The sequence below is a fragment of the Nicotiana sylvestris genome, chromosome 10 (assembly GCF_000393655.2).
Source record: "Nicotiana sylvestris chromosome 10, ASM39365v2, whole genome shotgun sequence".
Lineage (NCBI taxonomy): Eukaryota > Viridiplantae > Streptophyta > Magnoliopsida > Solanales > Solanaceae > Nicotiana > Nicotiana sylvestris.
Genome location: NC_091066.1, coordinates 56,141,074 through 56,161,603, shown reverse-complemented (window position 1 = coordinate 56,161,603; position 20,530 = coordinate 56,141,074). Strand labels below are relative to the sequence as shown.

Below are 20,530 nucleotides of genomic sequence, written 5' to 3'. Positions count from 1 at the left end.
GGAATGGATGTTATTGGTCTAATTGAGCCCACTGCTTCAAAAGGACACAGGTTCATTCTGGTAGCCATTGATTACTTCACAAAATGGGTAGAGGCTGCATCTTACAAAGCTGTAACCAAGAAAGTCGTCGCAGATTTTGTCAATGATCGTATTGTTTGCCGATTTGGAGTTCCCGAGTCCATTATTACTGATAATGCCGCCAAACTCAATAGTGATCTGATGAAAACTATGCGTGAAGCTTTCAAAATCAAGCACAAGAATTCCACTTCCTATAGACCCCAGATGAATGGAGCTGTAGAAGCCGCCAACAAAACATCAAGAAGATACTGAGGAAAATGGTAGAGAACCAAAAACAATTGCATGAGAAGTTACCTTTTGCTTTATTGGGATACCGCACCACGGTTCACATATCAACCGAGGCAACTCCCTACATGCTGGTTTATGGTACCGAGGCTGTTATCCCAGCCGAGGTGGAGATTCCTTCTTTAAGAATCATACAGGAAGCTAAACTCAAAGATGCAAAGTGGATAAAGATTCGCTATGAACAATTGGCCATTATCCATGGAAAGAGGATGAACACAGTATGTCACGGCCAACTTTACCAGAACAGAATGTCTAGAGCTTTCAACAAAAGGGATAAACCGATACAGTTCGCACCAAGCCAGCTGGTGCTGAAGAAGATCTTCTCACATCAAGATGAAGCCGAAGAGAAATTTTCTCCCAACTGGCAAGGCCCATACATGGTTCATAGGGTACTAATAGGAGGAGTACTTATACTTGCAGAAATGGACGAAGAAGTCTGGCCAAAACCAATCAATTCAGACACAGTCAAGGGATACTATGCCTAAATTATTTTACATTTCTCTTCTATTATAATTGAACTACGCTTGACCTGATTCTCGTTTAACAGGGGATATGTAGACATCCCTATGAGTTCGGTCATATCATAATAAAATTTTCGTTTCCCTCCAAGATCAGAAACTGGGGCAGAATTTTGAGAAGAGTCCTCAAAATTCCGGAGCAAATCCAGCTGACACTATTGCACGCCAGAAAGTCAGAAATCGGTTATGAAACTTGGGCAGAATTTTGAGAAGGATTCTAAAAATTTCGAAGAAGATCCAGCAAGGCCTATTATCGGCAAATAGTTAAAGATCATCTACTGAACTGGGGCAGAATTTTGAGAAGGACCCTCAAAATTTCAATATAAGAGAGCTGCAATGCCTTTGATATATGTTATAGTCACTAGTTCATCTAAAAATCACTTGATATATCAATATGTTTCTAAAATAACTGTATTTTTATCAATAATTGCATATTTTCGAAAACTCTATTTCCGTAATGGTCAGGTGTTACTAAGGGAAACTCGAAAAGGCCTCTAGAACGAAGCAAATCAAGGCCAACGGACAGAAGCATGAACCAACCTCCCCCTCACAAAACTTACAATTTTTCTTTGAACGCAGGCACATCTGACATAACGATAGCATCCGCAAGTACATACACGTAACAAGGTCACTATCAATCAGGCCATCAGGTATCGAATATATCTACAGCTAAGCCATATACTACTCTTATCTACTACTTGCTATTTACATGGGACTAAGCCTTGTCCCACTTATTTGCATTGGACTAAGCCTTGTCCCACATATTTACATGAGGCTAATTGCTACCTCTATATCTGCAGGAGGCTAATCCCTGCCTCCACGTCTGCATGAGACTAATCCTTGCCTCCCTATTTGCATAAGGCTAATCCTTGCCTCCATATTCGCATGAGGCTAATCCTTGCCTCCCTATTTTCATGAGCCTAATCCTTACCTCCCTATTTGCATGAGGCTAACCATATTTGCATGAGGCTAATACCTGCCTCCATATTTGCATGAGTCTAATCCCTGCCTCCATATTTGCATGAGGCTAATCCCTGCCTCCCTATTTGCATGAGGCTAATTCTTGCCTCCATACCCGTATGAGGCTAATCCCTGCCTCCATAATTGCATGAGACTAATCCTTGCCTCCCTATTTGCATGAGGCTAATCCTTGTCTCCATACCCGCGTGAGGCTAATCCTTGCTTTCATACACGCATGAAGCTAATCCTTGTCTCCATATTTACATGAGGATAATCCCTGCCTCTATAACTGCATGAGACTAATCCCTGCCTCCATATTTGCATGGGGCTAATCCCTGCCTCCATATCTGCATGAGGATAATCCTTGCCTCCATTCTCGCGTGAGGCTAATTCTTGCCTCCTTATTTGCATGAGGCTAATCACTGCCTCCATATTTGCATGAGGCTAATCCCTACCTCCATATCTGCATGAGGCTAATCCTTGCCTCCCTATTTGCATGATGCTAATCCTTGCCTCCCTATTTGCATGAGGCTAATCCTTGCCTCCATACTCGCATGAGACTAATCCTTGCCTCCTTATTTGCATGAGGCTAATCCTTGTCTCCCTATTTGCATGAGGCTAATCCCTGGCTCCATAACTGTATGAGGCTAATCCCTGCCTCCATATCTGCATGAGGCTAATCCCTGACTCCATATTTGCATGAGGCTAATCCTTGTCTCCATACCCACATGAGGCTAATCCTTGCCTTCATACCCGCATGAGGCTAATCCTTGCCTCCCTATTTACATGAGGCTAATCACTGCCTCCATATTTGCATGAGGCTAATCCCTGCCTCCATATCTGCATGAGGCTAATCCTTGTCTCCCTATTTGTTTGAGGCTAATCCCTGCCTCCATATCTGCATGAGGCTAATCCCTTCCTCTATATCTGCATGAGGCTAATCCCTACCTCCATATCTGCATGAGGCTAATCCCTGCCTCCATATCTGCATGAGGCTAATCCTTGCCTCTACATCTGTATGAGGCTAATCCTTTCTCTACCTCCATATCTGCATGAGGCTAATCCTTGCCTCTACATCTGTATGAGGCTAATCCTTGCCTCCCTTTTCGCATGAGGCTAATCCTTACCTCAATATTTGCAAGAGGCTAATCCCTTGTCTCCCTACTTGCATGAGGCTAATCATTGCCTCCATATTTGCATGAGGCTAATCCCTGCCTCCATATTTGCATGAGGCTAATCCCTGCATCCTTATCTGCATGAGGCTAATCCTTGCCTCCATATTTACATGAGGCTAATCCTTGCCTCCCCATTCGTATGGGACTAAGCATTGTCCCTCTCCATACAAATATTATTCCATTTCTAGCAGTATCTGTTTGCCTTCCAATCGGACTAAGCTTTGCCCTCTATTTCACAAGACTAAGCCTTGTCTTGTTAACATCATATTATTGCACATCATCGACTGAAATATCGCCAATCTATCTGGAGGCTTCATAGTCTAAAGGCATCATCCTCATAGCCGGAAGACACCATGTCATAGCCCGTGGATCTCTCAAATTTGCATATCATTATTCAAAGGCGTCATGGTTCGGTGGCACCATTTTCATGGCTCGAGAACATCATTTCATGGCCTGCAAATCCCTTACTAAACAATTCATGGCCTAGGACAACATAGTCTAAGGACGTCATCTTTAAGACAATCTTCATGGACCGAAGATAATCTACATCATGTTTAAATTTTCGCAAATACATGTTTATAGCATCTTTTACCTGCAGGTAACCAATAAGCGACCGTTATCCCAATAGGAGCAATCCCGCTCTGATTCCTTCGACTATCTCAAACTTGACCACTTACCGTATCCATTCTTTCACTTATCCCGAAATCTCATATATGTTCTTATGATGACTTCATCGACATATTTCGCCGATGAATACGGAACTATGCAAGGCCTGATTCCTATAAAACTAGGGATATATAAGCAGCTCAGAAACCATAGTACGGACTAAACCTCACAAACCATCTTGGCCGGTCAAAATTGGCCATCATTTCTTTACCCGAAAACTCTTTCATCCTTCCCGGTTAAAGAGGGGCAGTTATTGATACCCAATTTTTTCTATATATTTTAATATACATATATACTTTGAAAATAGCATATGTAAGTATATATAAGCAAGAACAGGGTTTTTATAATTTTTCCATAATTTTAAAGGCTTTAAAATGATTTATTCTTCCTTTTTTACTTATAAACTTTCCAATAATTATCCTTCAAATTATTGTTGTGATAATTTAGTCATCTAAATCCTATATTATGCCAAAATATTGCTTAAATATATTTTGTGCATTTTTTATAATAGCATTTATATTTCTAAACTAATTTGCATATATTTGCAATACTAGCCCTATTAAAGCATAATTACATTTTAATACATAAAAAGGTCTTCTATATTTTTAAAATGTTAAATATCTATTTTAAATCATTTTAGAACACAAAATTATTTTTAGAAATTATTTATTATTTATTATAAATTATATAGGGTTAAATTGGCTATTTAAAACTTAGCCAAATTGTATTTCAATTTTAGCCTCAATTTAATCCAATATCCTAACCCAATTTTGGATTAAATAACCCGACTTAGGCCCTAAATGCACCTACCCGACCCAAGGCCCCATCATATCCTGGTCGTTGATCTAAAAGATTAACGACCCTCGTTTGTTCATTCCATTTTAATTCCAAATGACCCACTAACCCTAATCACTTTTCCACATCCATCGCCCTAAGATCCTCTCCTCTATCAAAACACTCTCAACCTAACCCTAATCATCAACTGCCGACCTCCTATCTCCGGTCATCTACGGTGACCTCTCATCGTCTTTAAGCCTCCAATGGCTTCTCTCATTCCATGCTTTCCTTCTCTAAGGTCTTCAAGGGCCATGCCGACTTGCATTTAGGGTTCATCTCATGTCTTTTCCTGGCTATTCCGATGTGATTCCAAGCAGAATCATTCTATATTGGCCACGATCTTTGAGTTTCTAGACAGGTTTCTTCGTCTCTATATGGGTTCTTCCGAAACCCTAATTTCTTTTCTATAACCCCTATATCTATACAGATCTAAGACGATTTGAGTTTGTTTCTTGAATGTTTTACACTGTCCTTGAAGTTTTTTGCAAGAATCATGTGGTTTCAAGTGTTTTTCATCTTCTCTTAAAACTAGGGTTTTTCGGAACTTCTTTTAAAACCTTGTTTAACTGATTCTTTGTGTTTAGACTTCTATTTCTTGCATATCTTTACTGATTCTTTGAGTTTACTACATCTTTAACTCATCTATGTTGAAAGCCCTAATTTTCAGGGTTCTTTCGTTTGGTTCTATGTATTAGCATGACTGACTGGTCCTCGTTTTTGAGTTTTTGTGATTTCTTGTGACTATCTTGCCTTGATATGTTTCTACTGAGTCTCTTAGCATAAACTTATACTGATTTTTTGTGCTTATGTTCATCTTGACTATTCAAAACTTGCCTCTTTCTCATTGAATCAGTATTGTTTGACTCTCATGTTTGCTAGAGTTGTATGTCGATTCTTGACTATCCATGTCTTACTTTATTTATATGTTGAACACTAACTCATGACTTTCTCTTTGATTGATTCTGAATTCCCTGTTTCTTCGTTTAATTTGAAAACTTTCCTTTAAACCTTCGATTCTTACCTTCCTACTCAATATGATTGATTTGCTTGCCTAAATTAACTTTCCCTTACCTTGTCTGCATTGTTACTTGATTCTTACGGACTATCTCTTTAATTAGAGTTTTTCTGAACCTAACTATAATGGTTTACTCTATGCCTACTATGTTCTAATTATTTCCTTATCTACACATTGTTTTTTTTCCTTATTTGTTACTTGTTCTTACCGTTTGAACTGATTCCCTTAAATTAAGGGAATACTTGTACTGATTTTGTTCTAATTGGTTCTGAGTTCCATAGTCACTGTACAATTGTGATTCTTGCCTAATTTTACCTAGTTTCGAACTACTATATATACATACTCTCTCATTAACACAACACACGAACACATTGGTTCAAAACTCTCTCTCTTACACACACACAAAGCTTTTTGCTCTCTTTTGTGTTGCTTGCTAATATTCTAAGTTAGCCGGCTGCAAGCCAAGGCTAACTATTGGGTACTCTTTCACTTTGTGTTTACTATCTCTTTACTCGTATGTTCTAATTTCAATTCAAGTCCCAAAACAATATGCTTCTCCTACTACTTCAATTTGTCATGTTTCTAATATGCATCTATTTATAGTTTTATTGTTCAACCTGCAACTAATATGGCTACTTCGCTATCTTCTTTACTGTATGCCTCTGAATATACCCCCTTAGATTAGCCTGCTCATGAATCCCTTTCTAGTATGCCCCAATGTGACTATGTTTCTCTGATTTTTGGCATGCACCTTCCTGTGTAAAGTAGTTGGTTATCCTTAGTCTGTTTGATTTTGTATTAACTCTGAAGTTCATGTTATACCTTAAAATCCCTTAAACCCCTTTCAAGGCTTCTCTAATTTTGTACCTATGTGCATATGTGCTTACTATGTGCCCTATACTTAACGCAAATACCCCATTACCCTTGAGTGAATGTGTGTACATGTTTGAGTCCATGTATTGAAGTGCTGATGAACCTCTTCTCGCTCTGTATTTGGTTTGTTGATTTTTGATCACCTTACCCTTTTCAAAATTGTTTTATTTAATAAATCCCTATGTTGTTTTTACAAAACTATTTCAAGCAAATCTATTTTAACATTGTTTTCCTACTGAAACCCTTTCAAACTGTGTCAAGCTCTCTCACTCTACTCCTAAGTCCCTAGGTTTTGCCCCCTCCATTGTGTGTATTGCCTTAGGATCCTTTTGAGATCCCTCTAAACCCTGTCACACTGAGTCTATCCCTTCCATACTACACTTACTCAATTTGGTTACAAAGTCTAGGTGTGAGCACTGCCCAGGGTCCTTAAGATCCTTAGGGAACTCTGACGCACCTAGATAATCTATGAAATTGGCATTTGAGGCTATTGGAGGCTTGGAAAATCACTTGGGTCTGCTTCTGGCTCCCTATAATGTAACTTCTTCTTTTGCTTTTATCTATTTATGTAATTCATTCATCTGGTTTGTAATAATTTGTAAACGAATATTTGGGTGATTAGTGAAAAGGGGTGGGTAGTTACATATTTGTGGGGTAATATGGGTAGAAACCATACCTATAGGATTTTATATTTGCTATATTTGCCTTACCATGTTAGAAATCATACCTATAGGTTTGAAGAGGTTCCGATAATAGAAATCATGTCTATAGGTTTTATAATCAACTTCACAAGTAGATACCATGTCTATAGAATGTGATCCAGTTCAACTTCTGTTATAACGGCTAATTACATTTGTTTTTCATTAAATATCATGCCTACAAGTTCTAACATCATCTCTTAACAACTAGATATCATGCTTATATGGAACAACATCAGAAATTCTGCCTATAAATCTAAAATTAGTTTAGTTCAAATAAGTCAGTTCAACTCATGTTAGTTTACTTCGAAACTGGCCTAATCAATGGTTTGTTTTCCTTATATGAATTCTTTCAAATATGGCCTTCACTATCACTAGACAGCATGCCTATAGAAACCCGAGATTCTATTCTTAAAAAACTACTAACTGTTTTACTACATCAGACTTAGTTATTATGCTCTTAAGACATCACTGTTCTGCGTTAGGCAAGCCTATAGGACGTTTTCAATTCCTGCAACTCTGAAACTGCATTTTTGCTACTTAAAGTTGTTCAGATTTAACAGGTTTAATAACTAGGCAAGTTAAATAGGATCCTTCACATATTGGCCTAATTTAGTACTTTATAACCCCTGCTCACTTAGATATCATGTTCTAGGATTTGTTCTCTTTGAATATTGTTTGAAGACGGGCATTTATGTGATATGTTTGAGGAGGTAATTGTGAGCTTCTAACTTGTTTTATATGTAGTCCTAAGTGTTCTTGCCTATCGCCTAGATTCTTTCCTTTTAAGACACCTTAGGGGTTGTCTAGAACTGCCCAAATTTAGAGGTCCTAAAATACCTCCAAGACCACAAGGAAGGGACGGGTAGTGCGCGCATAGGACATTGTCAAGGTTATTAGAACGCTTTAGGCTATGACCAAAGGGAGGGATTTGGGTAGAACGGGATATGATGACTACGCGCTAATATTACGTGTAGCCCCTCATTGAGGAGTGTTTATCAGACATTGTGTGGGGTGATCCTGTAGGCTAACAAACCTCGGACCCCTCTTTTCCCAAGTCCCTATTGTTTAAAACTTTGTTTCATATGTACACAACTTGTTCAAATCCTTTGTCTTATGGCTTGAGTCATATAATGTACAATGTTCTTTATCTGTAATTATTTATTCATTAAAGGACTAATTCATAAGTGTAAGTTCGACCGGAACCTACAGTTGTGGACCAAGAGCGGTGCCTAACACCTTCCTCTCAAGGTTATTTCGATCCCTTACCCTAAATCTCTAGTAATTCAAACCAATTCAAGAGTTAATTGCTCTAGGTGGCAACTCTTCAAAATACCCAATGCCCAAAAGGAAATGAGTTACTACCCCCATAAATGTCGAAACCCGAACTTCCCCGTCAAAAAGGGAAAAAAGGGGGCGCGATAAGGCCCATGAAAATAAGGGAGCTAATGGCTCCTCTATGTTATAGTAAGCTCAGTATAGCCTGAATGGACTCAAAGGAGTTACTCTTCATAAGTAGCATTTCGAAGAGATGGAATGCTGCCCTAATAGTAGAATAAGGGTGTACTTGTGATAGATAAAGGATGCCGTTTGGGCCTTCGATTGAGTAATAATTTGAAAAAAAAATATTCATGAATTGTACGGTATTAAAATACTCACGTAAGAGAATCACTTTGGGATGCTATAGAATACAGTTATTGAAGTACAATATCGCCGCTAAGTTGATTAGGAAAATTACTTCGAATATTCCTTGATGTGACGTAAGCCCTAAGGGCAAAGTATTACATAAGGAGTTTCAAGTTATCAGTGGAATATTGTAGATCTATATGGAGGTGAATCATCAATCGATGGACAAAAGTCACAAAGTATGAGATGAGATTAGGCCGTCATTCTAAAGATGAGCATTGATGAGGAAGAATTAAAGGACTTAAATTTATACATATGGAATAAGCAACGAGTGTAAACTGGGATTTGGTAGCAGACCTCAACAACGATAAATTAAAGTAAGAGTTATGGAAGTTAATTCATACGGAGGGCTAAACGGACTTATGCGATAAGATAAATATTCGTGAATTCAACAAAGTACTAAGCAAAGAACTTCAGTATACTCATAGATGCCAAAAGGGACATCTTATCAAGCTCTACATATGAAGCCTAGAGATTGGGCACACTTATAAGGTCAAAATTATATAGGCTGCATGATGAAAGGTAGCAACAATTACGAGATTAGAAGGATTTTGACTACAAGTTGTGGTGTGAGAAGGAGGCCTAAGGGGGGAATGCCCTGGACTTTGGACTCATTCACAGAATAGTCGCCTAGATAGCAAGGGAACTTCTAAAGTATTCGAAAGACATAAGTTATGAAAATGATAAGTGCAGCAGTCAACATTTGAGGACGAATGTTTCAAAGGGGGGACTACTGTTACGCCCCGCAGTATTACAACGATGTTATGCTTTGCAGTAATATATTACGATGATGTTACATCCTGCAGTAATATATTACAATGATGTTATGCCTTCCAGTATTACATTACGGTGATGTCACACTTCGCAGTATTAAGTTACGATAATGTTGCACCCTGTTGTATTGTACTTTACATTTGTTGTAAGGTAATTGGCATCATTCTAAGGAAAAGATTATTTGGGAATTATAAGGATTATAAGTGATGAGTAAATTCGTGAAGGTAAGAGGGTAAGTAATATCGAAGAAAACGAATTTTTGTCGAAGTTTGGCATTTTCATATAAAATACGTCTTGTACTAAAATACCCGATATTTATGGACTAGTACCATACAAGGTACCCCATAGCCATAATAGTAAGGTGTATAAAGTATATAAAAAATAAGTAGAATTTTAAGTAATTTGAGATAATTTTTAAATTATGCGGGTAATTGATTAATTACCGGGTGGTAACAGGACATTACCCAGTTAACTATTAAAATTGGGATGAGATTAAAACCCCACCCCCAAAATGTGGCAGCAACCACCACCCAAAATAAATGACTCATTAGTCATGTTGGGATTAGGTGGTAACAAATTAAAAGATAAGCCTTGAATTTCAAAAGGCTACATATTTATCTTACAAATTAGAAGATTTATATCTTCAACATTTAAGAGATTAGAAAGGCTTTTAATGAAAGAAATATGAAGCTAACGAAATACTTTCTAAAGCCAAGAACGTGAGCAGAACATTTCATTTCAAACGAAAGCTTCATTTGAAGTATTTCGTCAAATTTCAACAATCAAAGCAAGATTTCGTTCCTCAATTTCAAAGCGCAGAAGCTTAATCCGATTTTTAGGTTCTAAATTTAATCCACGAAGATTTCCAACAGAATATTATATGGAGTTTTTTCTACTCCAGGTATGTTAAGGCTATCCCTTCTATTCTTTCGGCCTGATCCATACGATACGAGCGAAACATGCAAGTGCACAAATTCCATAAATGACTCTATTCATAGAAATATTAGAAATATCTATGTTCTTGAATTTACATGGGTCATAATATTTTATCATCTATTCATAAGTCTCAGAAAAATACGAATGTTGAAAAGAGGTTACTTTATGATATTACTCAAAGGCAAAATGGTCTTATGACAATTCCGAAAGTTTTTATTAACATACTTTTATGTACATTGACCCGTGACCAGATGGTGTTATATACGCATATATATGTATGTATGTATGTATATGTATATGGGACATGGAAAAGGTTATGACATTAAATACGCGTCACCACTTGATCAGCTGGTATACGTTTGTTCACCATGAAAATGATAACAACAATTAAATTTGTAAATGAGAATCTAAAAATACGTGATCTATTTTATGCTAGTTGGAGCAGTTGATGCTAGGTGTATGAAGTTTAATGACGGAATACAAATTAAAACGGGGCAATAATCAAATCGAGGGGCTTTTTACCCAGTCTTCAAACTAATCGATTAAAGGCCTCGAGGTTGATACCCGGCTCGAGCTCGAGCTATTGGGGGTAGTCGGGAAGGGGATATCAGTTAAGATATAATTAAAGAAGGCTCTTTGTGTCCAATATCAAGCAATAAATGAAGAACAAGTATGAAAGCAATAAATGGAAAGAGTAGCCTCGAGCGAGTAAGTTAGAGAGAAAAGAGAGAGAGAAAGTTAATATCGATCTTGCGTAGAGTAGTTGGAGTTATCCTTTACAGAGAGTTAACGACTCCCCTTTTATAAGAGGGGGGAATCCAAACTTAGTACAAGATACGTTCAGTGATAAAGGAAGTGGGATGGGATAGCTAACTAGCTTCATGATGTATACATAGACCAACGTTAGGCAGAGCAGGTAGACTTAATCAGCTCCGGATGAATTCTTCGGAAGCCTCTTATGCTTGTTAGGGTCTCGGCCAACATTATTCCCAGGCCGGGCGTCGACAGATCTTGAGGGAAGTATTCGGCTCAAGGTCTCGACCCTCCGAGGTGATCTCCTAAAGCACTTTGTCAACGAGAAATTGGTCCCCCCAATTTCACCGTACACAGATAGTCTCCGCATTTCTTAGAGAGAAGCGATAAGAAATGATTTTTACATCCCACTCTGTGGGATCCCATAATGATGTCGTGTTGATGACACAACCCCTCATGAGTGTTGAAACGTTTCATAGTTTTGCTTTTTTAGGGCCGTTCGACATGTCGTGATTCCTCGTTCTTCAGGGTCATAATGTTGCCGTTGATTCAGCTCCTACAAACACATTGAATGCGCCTGTAGTTACGTTTTTCAAGGGCGATAATGGCGCCATCGGTTACCTTGCCCTTCTTCTCTATAAATGGGGAGCCTTGTGATCAGTTGTTCATCCAAGCATCCTCCGATATCTATCTTTTCCTCCTTTCTTTCTATCTTTATTCTTTGCTATTTTGCCATATTTGAGGCCCATGGCCTCAAGAGTTTACGTTGACATCACGCATGCTACGGCCTGTCTCCCGTACCTTCTTTGGTTGGACGAAGCTGCGCTGCCTCGATGTTATTGTTGTTGATGTCTCGGTTAGCTCGGGCGATGAAGCAGAGGACCGATTTCCTCTGACCCGAGTAAGTATTTGGATTATACACCGCTGCTCAAGAGGGGGCTCGGATTATACACCGCTGCTCACCCTCCTTCCTCGGCTTGGCGTATTATACCTCCTTTGGATTCCTTATGGTATGGCGGCGCTTTCTACTGGCTTTATCCTCCCATGCTGAGGCAACGTCTCAAGAAGTGGCTTTATAACAGTAATACTGGCGGAATTTGTACTAGCCAGATATTTCACCCAACCACTTCTTGTCTCCTTTCGGCTTCTCCTTCATCACTTTGCTCTTCTACATTGCTTTCCTCTTCTATATCCTCCCTTTTGAAGATGCCATTCCGGGAGGGTCGAGAAGAGGTTCCCGAGGGGATTGGAATTGGAAGATATTGTCTTTGAGGTCGCACGGCTGAGGAGATGATGAAGATGCCGCTATTGAGGATGCACTTTTGGGAATAGGCTAGATTCTTAGATTTTATTGTATGCACACCTTTCTGCTTCTTTGTTTCTATGTAAGGATCCCTTTTCATGATTTTGTAATCATATATGAGGACCCCCGAGGGCCGTTGTAGGCAAACATTTATGAATACAAAGATATTTTCTTGAATCCTGCCTTTGATACTTGCCATATTTCTTTATGTTCGCGGTGGCGCCGAATGCACGATCCTGTTTGTTGTTGCTGATACTGAACCCGGATGCGAATATTACTTCCGGCCTTCGGTTGATGGAAATAGCTTCGTGTAGGGTCTTTTGTGGTTCTTTGGATTCAATCCGAATAAGGCCGATAAACTCGGGACACTGGACCTTGACTTTGGCGAAAATGAGAATAATGTTTTGGGCTTCAGGGTCGGGACTCACCAGTTGTGTTCTGTAATAACCTTTGAGAAGAAATTTGCTCGGGGACCCGTGGGCCCGCTTGGCAATTTCTTGAAAGTAGTCTCCGAGTGAACGCTTGCTCGCGCTCGGACCATTTGGGAGTGTGTCTTAGTGTGAGTGGCCTTATGGTGCTATAGATAGACTCTGAAAGGGGGGTTTGTCTGACCTTGGACGTCACCCGGAGCCAGGTCCGTATGGGCGACGTTCAAAGAAAAAATGCTCATCTCTTCATAGCCTGGTTCCCTTTGATGGAGATCCTCGAAGTTGTATGCCACCGTTATGTTGGAAAAGGCATTGTCGACTCTCCAGAGCACAGCCTTACTTTGACGGAGGTCCTCGTGGTCGGGCACCGCCTCGAGGCTAGAGAGGATGCTATCGGTTAGCATTCCCGATCAATTTTGAGGTAGGCAAATCGTCGCCACCTTTCCCACATATAATATGAGGTTGTTTCCGCCTTCTTAGGGGCTTCCCGTCTTACCAGTTGCATATTATTTCTACTCCATGTTTCCGGTATTAACATGCCTGTACATATTTTCGCCTCTTAACTCTTCAACTTTGCAACCTCTACGGTGGCTATGTTGGGGTTCAAACAAGGAGTTGAGAGTTCCCCCTCCCCCTGGTCCTCGAGATCATCAAGGTCTGCTGACTTTATGGTGCCGGTTGATTACGCCGTTCGTTGTTGTTGTCGAGGATAGCGAAGACCAGGCATGGACAAGTTGTTTCACCCGGGTGCTGACTGCTGGTATTATATCTTAGGAACCTTTATTAATTATTGGAGAATGCATCTATACTCTTAGGTGGCGCGCCCCGTGCTTTACCGGTTTTGCCTATGGAGAGAGCAGATTTAGTAGTTGTGTCTTCCTCCTTTCCTGCAGGAAGTTCATGGGTGCCAGGCGAAGTTCCCGATTTGATCGGTTGGGTACGGAGGTTGGAGACCCATTCGACTTGCGATGAGCGTAGGTGGCGAGCTGTGTCCCGGGGTAGATGGGAAATGAAATACCAAGGTATGTGCGCAAGCTTCTTTTACCTTGGCCTTCGTATATTTGATACGATATTTTCCTCTTTTTATGTAATGACCTTGCCATTGTAGGTATCGGGAGGTCCCTAGTGGCGAGGCTGCGCTCCTCCGAAGAAGGGGAGGAGTTGCCAGATCTTGAGCCAATGGATGATGGTGATTAACGGGATATGCACTCGCAGTGCAATGGAGCTTCTAGTAGGGCTAAACGGGTCCACGTCTTCGAGGAGAAAACATCGTCCGTGCCTGCTGTTCCTGAAGTCTCTGTTTTCGGAGCGGTGGTTCTCACGAGTGATCATGCTTCGACTAAGGTTGGTTCTTTCAGGACTGAGAGGACTGGACCAATAGAAGTGTGCTCGGCCATCGAGGAAGTTTACCGGCTTTACTTCGTGGTGAGTTTTGGCATAGGCCTTCCGCATCTCGCGTCTTCCCTTCCTTATCGAGTTTTTCTTCTGCAAGCCTTTGATAGGCTTAGGTCTGAGTTGCTCTGTCATGAGGCTAGGCTTATGAAAGCTCCGGTTGAGGGTAGGTCCCTCAGGCTCCTCTGCGAGGAGAAGGAAGTTGAGTTGATGCACTGGCAATATGAGGCGTACCGGAGCTTGAATTACGAGAGCTATTTGATGGAGCAGGTAACTTCTCATGGCATGCGTTTTGCCTTTTAACCTTTTAGGTTAACTTCTTGCCTATCTCAGCTACAGAAAAAGGCGGAGGCAATGGAGCACCTCAGGGGTGAAGCTGACCGAGTTCGGAACGACTGTGGCGAGATAAGAGCTCAAGTGCAGGCTCAGGCTTCAGAGGAGAAGGGTGCCTTGGCTAAAGTTCCTACGTTCGAGGCCCAACTCCGCTTGGCTCGTGATAACGCTTCAGTTTAAGTGGATATGATCATGAAGCTCTGGTCCGAACTTTCGAAGGTTAGGGCTGAAATCGTCGATGCTCGGACTGAAGCAGCATTTAGTCTGACTAAGGCTGATCAGGAGATGGCAATTCATTTGAAGGGTGCTACTGATTCCTAAGACAAGCTGAAGAGCGCAGTTGATCATGAAAAGAGGATCGAGGAATATGTTTGTTGCTGATCCCAAAGAGAGCTACTTGATGAGATTGGCGCCAGGGGTTTTGTTCTCCTGGAAGAGCTGGCTCGAGCGAGGGCGGATGAGCGTGATGCTCGGTCACTTCTTGCCGACGTCGTGGAGAGTGAAAATGAGGTTGGTAGGCTGTAGCCTTCTAAAGCGGGGCAGTAGATTTTGCCATTTTGTATGTGATATTCGTAGAGCACGATTGTAGAAGGAGAACACACCTTTTGCGTATGTAAATAAAAGAAAACCAGAAGCTTTATTTCTCATATATCCTTTTCTACTTTGCTTTTGACCAGGAGGGTTGATTTCGGAGTTGGCGAGAATCCTTAGATTCGTAACACGGTTCCAGAGCTATTTTGGGTTTAGTCTCCGAGTCAGGTTTTGACTCAAGCCTACTTGACCTTCAATCTTTTGTGCTTGCATTGGCGGATGATAATGGCTCTTATGTCTTGCCCTTGGGCATTTGTATTTTAACTATTTTGGGTTCAGTCTCCGAAACGGGTTACGACTCGAGCTTAATCGACCCTCAAGTTGTTTTTTGTGCCTGCATGGGTGGATGACGATGGCTCTTATGCCTTGGGTCGAAAGGTATGTGGCCCTGAGGCTCATGAAGCTGACGATGGTGGCTCTTATGATGTGCCCTTAGGCATGTATAGTTAACTATTTTGGATCTGGTCTCCGAATCGGGTTACGACTCGAGCTCATTTTAATCTTCAAGTTTTCAATATTTAATCTGGCAACAGTGGCTCTTATGCTTTTGATCATTACAAACTTTTAGTGTGTGGCCCTGAGGCTCGTTTGGCTGGCGACAATAGCTCTTACATTTTTTCCCGTGGGCATATGTAGGCTTTGTTTTCCTCTTGTTAAGGTCTTTTTAAAATGATTTTGCCAGACCCATCATCGGTTTGGGAAGAACCTCGATTTCAAGTCGTTAGTGGTGATGTTCGAGCACCTCGGAAGGTTTAGCTCGTAGGCTGAGTAGTTTGAAGCCTTGTGATTTGGACCATACATGGTTGAAGCTCGTTTGCCTGTTGAGGGTGTCCTGTTTTAACCGGTTCTTTTTGAAGTAGATTTGAAGTAATGGCCTGCGATTTTGTTAGCGATGGTCGAGCGAGCCCGAGTCGTGTTAATTTGGCTAGTGCAGCCATTTTCACCGTAGTCATATGTGTTTTGTCGAAGCCGTTTTTGATCCCCGAGTGATAGTTTAGGCGTCTACATTAAGGGTATGCCCTTTTTGGAGTCTTACAAATATGACACATAGCCTAAACTTTGGGATTGAGTTTTATGCCTGTAGTAAGGTCTTACAAAATTTTCATGCTTGTTGAGGTCTTACAGTTTTTTCATGCCTGTTGAGGTCTTACAATTTTTTCATACTTGTTGAGGTCTTACAGTTTTCTATGCCTGTTGAGGTCTTACAGTTTTCTATTGTCATGTAAAATAGATCTAGCTAGACCGAGTTTGCCCGCTCAGGGTCTTACGGCCTCGGGTTTTTCAATGAATGGCGATTGACAATAGTCTCCGAGTCATCGAGTTCGCTTAGGCTCGAAAGCCATTACTCGTGAGCTCGGAATTGCCTCGTTGATGCCGTATGATCGGAATTGCCTCCGAGTATTTCGGGACGTACTCGATGGAGGGATACTTGCCGTAAGTATGTTGAAATTTCTTTGGAGTACAAGATACTTTTGGTGAAAGATATTCTCTAATTGCTTAATGTAAGTACATGTTGTTTCGTTGTCGTGAGCTCGGCCTGTGGAGGCACGGCTCTTTTGACGGTTTGGCCCAGTACATTATTTCCTATTAGAAGTTAGTCTGTCGTTCCCCGGCCCTTCCAAGCTGATGGCGTCTTCAAGGGGGTACCTTCTAGCGTTCGAGGTTGATTGCAAAAAAAGCCCTACAAGCTTGTCGGATCCTCCTTAGGAGGTACGTCGCCCGGCTAAGAACCTTGCTAGCGAGACCCTGTTCGGGGCGAAAGCACGGTTGAGGGGAAAGAGTGTGACGGGTGACATTAAGGCTTTGGGATATTTGGGTAGGGTTAACACTTTTGAATGCCCTGGTCGGGTGTCTGTATACAGGTTAGTGTGCAATAACAAAGGAGGGAGGTAGTTTTACTTTACCGCGGGGTGCGCAGGTAATGTTTCGAGTTCTGATATGTCCCTGCTATTTTGAAGCGAGGACTTTGTAAAGCTCTCCACTATGTTTTAATCGGGCTTGGCCGAAGGCATGGTTTGATTACCCTTTGACTCTTTCAAGAATGGAGATATCGGTGTCGGTGATACGTTATGTGATGCGAACATTCCCCTTGTCGTGTGTTGCTTCCTGCCGGCAGTTTAGTTCCATCCCTTAAGGGGGATTTCATCCTTTGGCAAAGGGGGGACGGCATTGCCTTCACGCAGTGCGTCCGTGGTCGTCTGAATAAGGCGTTCATGCCTTGGGCCTCCTTTGATGATACGGAACTTGGCGTTCCAGTCTGCGCCAGCCATGCTGACTAAGAGAATGGTCTTTCTTCACGTCGTCTCGATTGCCATGTGGAATCCGTCAAAGAATCGAGAGGCGGGCGTGATTTTGTCCGACGGTCCGAGCCGCCCTATCATCCTTAGCCCGACAATGTTGATTGAGCCACCTGAATTCATGAGCACATGTTTTATTTGAAATGGATCGAATGATGAAAAAGGTTACCAGTGCGTCAGTGTGAGGATGAGACACGGTCTCGGTGTCCTCTTCGTTGAATGTGAGGGTGTCCTTGGGAATACATCCCCGGATTCGCTTTTCTCTGGTGATGGGAAGTTTTACCCTCATCTTTATAAGTTCTTGGAGAGTGTCGTTGCCTCTCCACTATCATGGTAGTATGTCACGGCCCATTCGCTTCGTTCTTCTCGGCTGCCTTCATTACTTGGAACTAAACTTGAGCCCGATTGCTTGACAGTTCTCGGTAGTGATTTTTATTGAGTAGCTTGGCTTTTTTCCTTCAGAGCTGATGGACATCTTCGGCCCTATGGCCACACGTATAATATAGTTCACACACCGAGCTATGATTCCTCCAAGAGGGATTCGACTAAATAGGCCTGGGCCCTCTGGCTTCCTCGGTTTTGCTGACGGTGAACAAGATGTCTGATAAAGTGATGTTGAAATCGTATCCTGATGTATGAGGCACCCTTGCTGGCCTTGTGTCCTCGAGAATATTGTCCTCGATCCATCCGATCGTAGCGAGGTAGGTTGCGTCTCAGGTCATTCCTCCTATCTGCGGCGTACAACCGGTATCTCTCATTGTTTGGCATTGGTTTCTTTGCCAGGATCTTTCTTGGATATACTGAGCCCGAGGGGGCTCCCAGATCGTCATCCATGACCCTGATATACGACTGGTGCCGGATGAGGGCGCCCGACCAGGTCTTAGATGGATACTCGATCATGTTCTGTTTCAACTGCCTTGAAATCACCGAGCTTTGCTCGTTTAGGCTTTGAGTGAAGGCCTGCACCGCCCGTTCATCTGAGACCGGGGATAGTTCCATTTGTTCCATCTAGGAACGAGATGTGAATTCTAGCAGCATTTTATTCTCCCTTTGTTCAATCTCGGATGCATCGGGCTTTCTCGTCATTGCTTCGATGGCACCGGTGTGTGCCTTCATGAAAGAATCTGCCAGTATGGTAAGTGAGTTTATGGGGTCGGGATCTAGGCTATGATGCCGCAATGTGGCCCTCTTCGAGAGCGTTTCTCCGAACCTCTTCAATAAGATGGACTCGATCTCACAGTCTAGTGTGTCATTGCCTTTCTCCGCGCACGTATAGGCAGTGACGTGTTTGTTGGAATCTGAGGTCCCGTTGTACCTTGCGAGTTCCGTTGTTTCAAACTTCTTTTGAATGGGTTTTGGAGCCACTTCCTCTGGGAACGATCGTTGCATGAACTTCCTCGAATCTATACCCTTCAGGACCGAGGGCGCACTCGGGATCTGGTCGACCCTAGAGTTGTGGGTCTCCATCTTCCTGCCATTGGCTGCTATCATTTTCTTGCCCATTTTGATCTTTTTGGTGAGATCCTCAAACATTTTTACTATGGTCGGGTCGGCTATCAACCCGTTATTGCTCGATCTCTCGGGTACCTGTTCGGCTGGGGGAGTTTTTTCCGGTACTGCTGTGCTGGGAGTCTTTGGATGGCTTTGTAATTGAGCAATAGCCAACTGTTGTGCCTGCAACATTTCAAAAATAACTTGAAGACTAACTTCATGTTCTTCCCGGGCTGGGGTTTTTTGGGCTTCCTATTGGTCGCCATGTTATATGCTTCTGTCGGTGTGTGTGGTTTCGTCAACCTGCTACGCATCTTGTGAACCCGCATCCGCTGGAATCGGTCCAGGTGCGTTATCAGGGCTCTACGGTGGCGCGCCAACAACTAAAACAGCCACACCGTTTTCTCTATGATTTTCAAGGTACTCGTTCTCAACTCTGTTTACCGAGCCAGATATTTTGACCTGAAATCAAAAGATCTTGGACAAGAAAAACCTGGAAGATAACTTGCGTTTATGTAATGAAACCAGCAAGAAAATAATCACTATTATTTTTAGCCCCACGGTGGGCGCTAAACCGTTTACTGTGAAAATGGTAACAACAATTAAATTTGTAAATGGGACTCTAAAAATACGTGAGCTATTTTTATGCTAGTTGTTAGAGCAGTTGATTCTAGGTATATGAAGTTTAATGACGTACAAGTTAAAATGGGGCAGTAATCAAACCGAGGGGCTTGCTACCCGGGCTTCAGACTGATCGATGAAAGGCCTCGAGGTCGATACCCAGCTCAAGCTCGAACTATCGAGGGTAGCCAAGAAGGGGATGACAGTTAAGATATAATTAAAGAATGCTCTTTATGGCCAATATCAAACAATAAATGAAGAACAAGCATGAAAGCAATAAATGGAAAGAGTAGCCTTGAGCGAGTAAGTTAGAGAGAAAAGAGAGATAGAGAGAGAGAGAGATAGAAAGTTATTATTGATCTTGCGTGGAGTAGTTGGAGTTATCCTTTACAGAGCTTTAACGAATCCCCTTTTATAAGAGGTGGGAATCCAAACTTAGTACAAGATACGCTGAGTGGTAAAGGAAGGTGGATGGGATAGCTAACTAGCTTCATGACGTATACGTAGACCAATATTAGGATGCCCAGGTAGACTTAATAGGCTCAGGATGCATTCTTTGGAAGCCTCTCATGCTCGTCGGGGTCTCAGCCAACATTATTCCCAGACCGAGTGTCGACAGATCTTGAGGAAAGTATTCGGCTCAAGGTCTCAAGCATCCAAGGCAATCTCCTGAAGCACTTTATCAACGAGAAATTGGTCCCCCCAATTTCACCGTACACAACGTTGATGATTTTGCCCACAGTGGCGAAGATGATATGATAGGATGCCCTCAGAGGCTGATGATGTTATGAAACATATACCTATGCACGATATGACATTC

The 20,530-nt window shown here is 41.8% G+C and overlaps 1 protein-coding gene across 1 annotated transcript; it reads left to right on the top strand.

Moving 5' to 3' along the window:
• Nucleotides 1-335: 335 nt before the first annotated feature.
• On the top strand, nucleotides 336-848 carry LOC138879364 (uncharacterized). Its single transcript, XM_070158974.1, has one exon. It carries the CDS (start codon nucleotides 336-338, stop codon nucleotides 846-848), a length of 513 nt encoding a protein of 170 aa, XP_070015075.1.
• The last annotated feature ends 19,682 nt before the right edge of the window (nucleotides 849-20,530 follow it).

Bases quoted from the DNA above. Each gene is read 5' to 3' on its own strand.
- LOC138879364 (XM_070158974.1), top strand. From the start codon at position 336: ATGGTAGAGAACCAAAAACAATTGCATGAGAAGTTACCTTTTGCTTTA.